At 40.6% G+C, this 7,666-nt stretch overlaps 1 protein-coding gene across 2 annotated transcripts; it reads right to left on the reverse strand.

The window, feature by feature from the left end:
* Positions 1 to 47: 47 nt before the first annotated feature.
* Positions 48 to 7,545, reverse strand: AT2G48160 (Tudor/PWWP/MBT domain-containing protein). Of its 2 annotated transcripts, none has more exons than NM_180154.7 (11): positions 7,186 to 7,545; positions 6,712 to 6,788; positions 4,075 to 6,069; positions 3,171 to 3,603; positions 2,592 to 2,700; positions 2,391 to 2,503; positions 2,140 to 2,324; positions 1,561 to 2,056; positions 1,081 to 1,468; positions 822 to 971; positions 48 to 539 (listed from the first exon to the last, which is right to left on the reverse strand). In NM_180154.7, exons 1-11 carry the CDS (start codon positions 7,306 to 7,308, stop codon positions 508 to 510), a joined length of 4,101 nt encoding a protein of 1,366 aa, NP_850485.2. In that variant the 5' UTR covers positions 7,309 to 7,545; the 3' UTR covers positions 48 to 507. The 2 variants fall into 2 exon arrangements, with proteins under 2 accessions (NP_850485.2, NP_001324922.1); NM_001337303.1 differs by having other exon boundaries at positions 62 to 539; positions 661 to 971.
* Between the last annotated feature and the right edge of the window lie 121 nt (positions 7,546 to 7,666).

Below are 7,666 nucleotides of genomic sequence, written 5' to 3' on the forward strand. Positions count from 1 at the left end.
TGCATTATTGCCTTATTATAGAAAAAAAAATTGAAAGTATTCTCAACAATCTCTCTCTCTCTCTCTCTCTAGTCTGTACTATATTCAAGAGAAAAGTCCCTATCATTCCATTTCAAAAAAGAAAAAACCAACTTTTTAGTAGGAATATTATTATAAGAGATGAATATACTGATATACATCATACACTTCAAGGTCAAAACCCACATAACAAAATAATGTTGACACAAAAAAAAAAAACAATGAATAAGCAAAGGAGTGCATATAAATACTAACTCGATCTCTACAAATGGCTTTCTTTTTTTTAACCATCTCCTCACAATCTGCATTGCATGTGATTCTGATTCCGAAATCATGTATGTACACTCTCACTTCTTTATCATATCACTATTTCACCTCAACAACATAACCGTTCTCTTTTTAAATTAGAGCCACATCACCTCGGTGTTTTGGCTTTTTTGCTTCACACCACCCTCTTCGTTTACCAGTTTATAACTCTCTCAAGTTTCTCTAGTCACTTCTCTGATGCCACATTCCCGGATCTGCAAATAAACAAATGATACTCGGGGTTATTCCCTATATTACTTCATCATTAAATGCCAAATAAACCTCAAATGTCAGAAAACGACCTATAATATGATTCCACTAAAATTTATATCCTACCATATGAATGTTGCGCATGGCTCACTAGAAGATGAGTAAAATAATTAGCCTTTCATGTCCCTACGGTTGTTCATTCTGAGCACGAGTGGGTTCCTCGATAGCAAGGAAACTACTTAAATACTTACAAGGCCAAGGATTATAAACGTCTCCAACCTCCTTACCTCTCATTCCAACTGGAGCAGGACCTTCAGAATGCGGCTTCGGATGAAAAGAGGGTCTGTTATTATATTGGCGAGGAGGATTATCCCACCGGACACCATTGTATGAACTGGATGGATAAGGAGCTTTGTGTTCATCTTGATATCTCGAACCTGCGAGGAGACGATCATATCAGACTTCCCATTCCCGCATCATTACATTAGAAAGCATATATATATATATATATATAATTAACACACGCATGACTGTAAAAGGCCTCACCATAAGAAGAAGATGGTGGATATCTCCAATTATCTCTATTCTCGAATGGTGCATGCCTCATTCTCTCATGGTTATCATGAAAATTTCTTTCATCACAATTCGGCACATAATGAGATCTGTGGGAGTACGATGGAGCGTCCCTATGCGACTTCAAAACGTGGCCCGGCTCTCTAAATGAGAATTGATGCTGTGGTGGCGGTGGAGGGGGAGGAGGATGTGGATGAGGATGAGAGGGATAAGGCCTATGCTGGAAATTAGAACCATCTGCCTGTGGAATACTATTCGTAAGTTGTACACCAGAAATATAAGACGACTCCGGACCTTGATAATGCATTGTGCTTCCAGACAGTGGCGGGTTCATCCTAAGAGGACCAGCCTGTTGATCTCCCTGCATATTTACCAATAACAATAGGATAAGTGACCATATCAAGATATATCATCATCTTTCTTGTAAAACGATTTTACAACAAACAAACGTACATGCACGTTGCGATATCCTCCATTTTCAAACCCATTCAAGTAGGAATCAGGCATGGCACACTCCCCCTGCTGTGAAGGGGGAGCTGGTGGCGGTGGTGGCGAGGAAGATGGCAGTGGTGGAGATGACAAGGACATATGCTGATGTGAAGTGCCAAAGACGGGCCGATGCTGCTGTCCAAGCTGACAATTGGAAACCTTTGTATTATCAGCTTGATCAGTGTGTGTGCAGTTTTCAGTTCCCCAAGGCGGAGCCACATCTTCCATTTCAAGCTCACCATCAACATCTTCCAATATAAGCGTATGCCTTTCAGCCGTGGATGACGAGACATTTTCTTCAAGGATTCTGGACTCATGTTCAGGGGTGACAGACTCGAAATCCCCTCCATCCGAGTCACTGCCTCCCTCCGAGTCACACCCTCCCTCCGAGTCACTCCCTCCCTCCTCATCCTTAAGCAATGCGGGCATGCAAAATCCAGGGAGCTGGAGAGTTGAGTTACTGATAAGTAAAGATGAATTAGTTTTAACGAATCTAGAGACAGGGGTACATATATAGATTAAATAAAAAACGAAAAATCTAACCTTCCATATTCATCCACCAGCATATCCTCCATATCTCTCACAGGATCATCCAACGACCTTTCTGTTCGAGCTGAGCGCCGAGAATAGAGGCAAGCAGGAACTATACTATGTGAATCAAGTTCTCTTATATGGTGACGAACAATAGATTCAGGCAGGATCCGTCTTTCAAGCCAAAGCTTCAAAACCTATAAATAGCAGAGAGGTTGAGAAACAATAACGATCCGAAAGAGCTAGCAAATATTATTGCATACCTTTAAGCACTGTTTCCGATTTTCTTGTGTGGTAGCTCCAGCAGGTACAGCAGCCGCCAATAGACGAGGTAAAATTACTTGAATGGCTGAAAGATAAACACAACCAGTATCACCTGAAAAATAGGGTAGTATTCAAGGTCAATTCCGCATTTAGAACTTTGCTGATGCGGCTTATCAAAACTCATTGCACATACGACATACCTTTCAGACCTTTGGAGCACTGAGCGATAGAATCCACAAGGAAAAATAAGTCCACCCTCCTCTTTAAATTTGACTCACTCTCCAAAGTATGAGCCAAAATCTCCATAGCCTAGTTCAGGAGGTTCATCAAGACTTATTAACAACGAATACTGCAAACGAGAATACTCTCACAAAACACACTAAAATATGCAAAAGTCATCCCTTCTTCATCAACCAGGTAATCCAAAAATACTCAAATAATCTGTTGCCCAACCCTTCCAAGAAGTGGTGGCTGTCAACAGTATCCTACGAAGCACATGAAACAATAGCATGATTCACCTTAATACTATGTTTGATTTATCGAAATTATTATGCAGCCTCTTCTATCCCAAAGATACGTACTATTATTCTATCTACATGGCCTACTATAGAAAATGTTGCTTCAAAAACACAGATGCAACATATCTAGGTACTATATTAACAATACGTCAGTAATGAGGACAACAAATTTGAAACCCGCAAAAGCTGACCCACCCTCTATATGACTTGTTGCGGCAACAGATAGGTAATCAAAAATTGCAGAAAAATAAATTTTGCTACCTTTGCAGACACACCAAATTTCATCAAGTCCATAGCCAAACAAGTTGCTCGGCCAATACTCTCCTTTGTCCTCACCAATGAGCAAAGTGCATCCTCATAAGATTCACGAGTGGATTGCACATCACAACTAACAACTTTCTGTCCCTGACATACACCTGTTTCGATTTTCTCTTCTTCTTTGACAATGGCATCACAATCATTTTTCTTCTCACCAGTTGGAATATTTGGGCTGCCACTACTGTTGTTCTGCATATCATTTGCACTTTCTGAAGTAGAAATGTGGTAATAAACTGAGCTGCTATGTGGAGTGCCCCTCGCAGGAGTGTCTGCAGTAATAGCAGGAGAAAAACTCATTTTTTCTCTTGACAGGTTCTCAGATACTAAGACAGAATTGTTGGTTTGGACCTGCTGCTTTTGATCATTAGTCTCACCACTGCAATAGCACACGCAGTATTAGTTCAGTGGTGAAGCAGAAGCCTGTCTTATCATTGGAACTCCGCAAACATTAAGATAACAAAAAACTGAAGCTTACTGGTGTCTGCCTACAACTCCATAACAATTAACAAAAAACTTAAATATGAAAAACCTAACTATAATAGGAATCGAAATACTTAGGAACAAATCCTAAAAGGAAAATATACAAAGAAAATAAATAATAATCATAGGAAACATAATTCTTTTGTGAATCTCTACTACAGACAGAACCCTAGTTTTGTGCTACATCACTCTTTGTATGAGGAAATAAGAAATTCCTTCTGTGCTTTAGGGCTCAAAAAGAAACTTCTACCAAGAGAGCTCGAGACAGTACAGGAAATACTAACAGTAGAGATTAGCATTAAAAGAAAATATTCACGAGTAAAAGCAGAATAGAGGCACTAAAGAAATACTAACAATAGAGACTCACATCATTTTGAGCTGCCTACTGTCCTCAACAGCGTCCTCACATTTGGTACACCCTATTTCATTCAAAGGTACATTTTCACCAACTATCACATCACTTTCAGTTGCGGAGATGGGTAGATTTGGAGTACATTGAGCTGGTTCGACAATAGCACATTCTTCACCCAGACTTCCATGCCCTTCTTTCAGCAGCATGTTTACAGTTTTTGGCATGTTCTCAGTCTCCTGCTTATTCACCACTAAACAAGACGATGGAGAATGTTCTATAGCTTCAGATTGAACAACCTGAGCCACACAAGCATCAATTTTACTGCCTTCTTCATTCAGATATTCACGAGAATTTTCCAATGATACACAAGCATCTTGGTCGTTGCTCCTGTCCTGGCCAGATAATTGAGAAGGTATGCTTAATGAGCATATCTCAGAGGCATTGTTTGCAGATGAATCCACAGTATTAGGATCCATGGAGGGTTCAATTTTAGCAACTTGACAGTATTGTACGGCTGGAAGATCAGACTCACTAGTTAGCAGCTTCAGGACCTCAGGGCACACAGCTTCTGGAACGCTAGCTGTCTGAGCTTCGCCAGCTGGCAAACTGCTAACTTGATTATATTGGGGTCCAGCTGATTTATCATCTGGTGTCTTGCTAAGCTCATTCCACCCCATAGCATATTCTCTCTCTCTCACAGTCTGAACGCAAGCCTCAGATGGAGACATTCCATCATGAGATTTCTCCACGGGAGATGGTGCTACATTGACCATGTCCCCTGAGAGCTTAGCAGACACTTCAAAGAATTTAGATTCTTCAACTGCAAAAGTATCATGACTAGAAATGATATCAGAAGGGCTTGTCTGTGCTGTTGCACTGACCACAGTGTCCTTGGGTGATCTTTCTTCCGCCTGCAAAGAGCTATTGGCCTCATGATTACCATAAAATGCTCTACTCATCCTGACTCTGGCTCGTTTCACCAGAGGTAAGTGCTCATCCCCATTCTCTTCACAAGGCCTCTCAGTAAACTTTTCATGAGAATTTTGTGATGTCTGAACATTATTACGTGCTCCAGCCTCAGGAACTGCTTCTCCTTCAACTTTAGCCTGAGGATCAACAACATCACTGGTTCCACGTTTTCTGGTCGGCTTTCTCTTCTTTCTCTTAACCATGATATTAATTTGGAAATTTAGCCCCTTGTTGAGGTCATAGTCTCCTTCGAGAAACTTTCCACCAATATCAATTTGTTCGACTTTGGAACCAGAATCTACACCATTGCCTTCATTCCTATTATTATCAGATTCAACCGTTGCAATTTCAGAGGCATTTTCTTCGTCACTTCCATGGGAATTTAAAGATGATGTAGCCACATCATCTGATTCAGAATGACCTGATGATCTTCTGATCCTTTTTTCCCTTCTTAATGCTCCGTCTTCCACGTCATCAATAGTCTGTCCACCATCGCTGTTTTGTAACATGGAGCTTTGAAGCTTCTCTGTTTGCAACCTTGATGGACTTTTCGAGCGCTGAACTGGACATGTTTCATTTTGTGGAGCACAATTTTGAGATCGTACCCCTCCATTTCTTTTCCTTGAAGAATATGTAGCTATCTTGCGTGGTTCTTTAACAACTGCACTGTCACAGGCTTTGTTACGTGGTCCACTGTTATCACGCAGGGCTAGCATTTGTTCAGCAGCTGAAGCATCCTCATTTAGCAGAGTAGATTCATCTCTACCATGACTAGGATCAGAATTCATTTGTGTTAGACTTGTCGCAGTTGGAATTTCAATGACCTGAGGCATCAGTGTTGTATTCTCAGCACTCCCAAGAGTGCCTTCTTCAGCAGATTTGGGATCACTAGCTCGTTCTTGCTGCTTAAGCTTCTCATAACTCTCTATAATCTCCTTCACAGCACGAACAAAATCTGACCCTTTCGCATGGCGTCTTGTCAAAAGTGATTGCTTCCTCTCCTCTGTAAATGCTTCAACATCGCCAGGATTGCAGAAAGCTCTGCATATGAATTACAAAAAAAAAAAAAACAAGAAAATGTCACCAACTCCATATGATTACATACAAACAAAATTCTCACTGATATTTATGAGGGCAAAGCAGAAAGCGAGCACTGAGAAAATTTGGCTCTTGCAAAGCTGCTGTTCACAGAATGCTCTCTAGACTACAATGAATTCATCACTATTCTCTATTCAACCTAACAGATTGAGAACAATTTTCAAAGGAGAACAAAAATAAACCAATCCAAAAGCTTCAAGCACAATCTAACTATAAAATATTTTAACTTAAAAAACGTCCTACTAGTGTCTGTACTCTTATAAACAAACATGAAAAAGATACTTTGCAGGGAAAGAATGCAACCAAAACCAAATCAGATAACTATGTTAAACCCAACAGCATAAACTAAATGTCCAACAAGAAGCAAATGTTCCCAAGTATCTAGATACAGAGACATTAGGCACTACACATAAGGACGATGTGAGTGATTCAACAGGGAACCCCCAGGGTGAAAATTACACACTTAAATCTATATATTTAAATTTATTACGCTGCAACTAAATTAACATTAACAGCTCAAATGAACCCACATGTGTAGACCAGGCTGGGTTGAAGAGGGAAAAGGTTAAAGGGATAAGAACTCACATCTGTTGTGTTCCAAAAAAGTGAACAAACACTTTCTTCGAATCGGGTGATGCATCCCACTTTTCAGGCTCACTAACCTGAAATCGCATCCAACAATAAGCAGAAAGACCAGAAGATCGAAAAAATAGAAGCTAAAAAGGAGAGCGCTGAGAGAGGAGAAATATTATGGGATATCAGATGCGGCTGAAACAAGGACAAACTAAACTAGTTGTGTTCCCGTCTCTACTAACAACAAGAATTAATGGATTTCAGCTCCTTTGAGAAAAACCTCATATCGATTAGGCAGAAGAACTTAAAACTCAGTCTACAATCGGACAAGAAAGAATCGACTTAACATGATTTTCAATCCTAGGAGAAGCAGGTACATGTCCAAATAAATAAACCCTAGATAGATAAATAGGATTGGTAACATGTGGAGAAACTTATAGGCCATCCATAAAGAAGCAAACGCAAAAGAGAATAATAAATACATACCACGGCAGGCCAAGCAGGAAAACCTTTGACTTTGGCAAGCACAAGGTCGCCCACCTTCCGCTTTCGGCAGGCAGCAGCTACGGCGGCAGCCCTACCACCGCCTTTCCTGCGGCTCGGAGCCATCAAGTAAAGAAGCGAATTCTAACACTCCAAGTAAAGCAAGAACCGGAGGCGAGATTGGGAGTGTATAGGATTTTCGGTGACAGGTTCCCCAGATGAACTCGCAGGCATTGAATCCCCGCCCCAATCGGAAGAAGTGGGTTTGCTAGACAGTGGAGAAAATGAAACCCTAATCCAGGACAAGACGATTGTCTGTCTGTAGATTGTTTTTTTTTTGATGCGGAAGAAGGGGATTCACACACGAACCTAGAAAAAAAAAACTGATGATATTATTGTTGAATGGTCCTTGTTAACGTGCGCCCTAGCTGCTGCGTAGGTTAACACTTGACACTTAAAATCTCATAGTATTGAGGCCCATTAG

The sequence above is a fragment of the Arabidopsis thaliana genome, chromosome 2, assembly GCF_000001735.4.
Source record: "Arabidopsis thaliana chromosome 2, partial sequence".
Lineage (NCBI taxonomy): Eukaryota > Viridiplantae > Streptophyta > Magnoliopsida > Brassicales > Brassicaceae > Arabidopsis > Arabidopsis thaliana.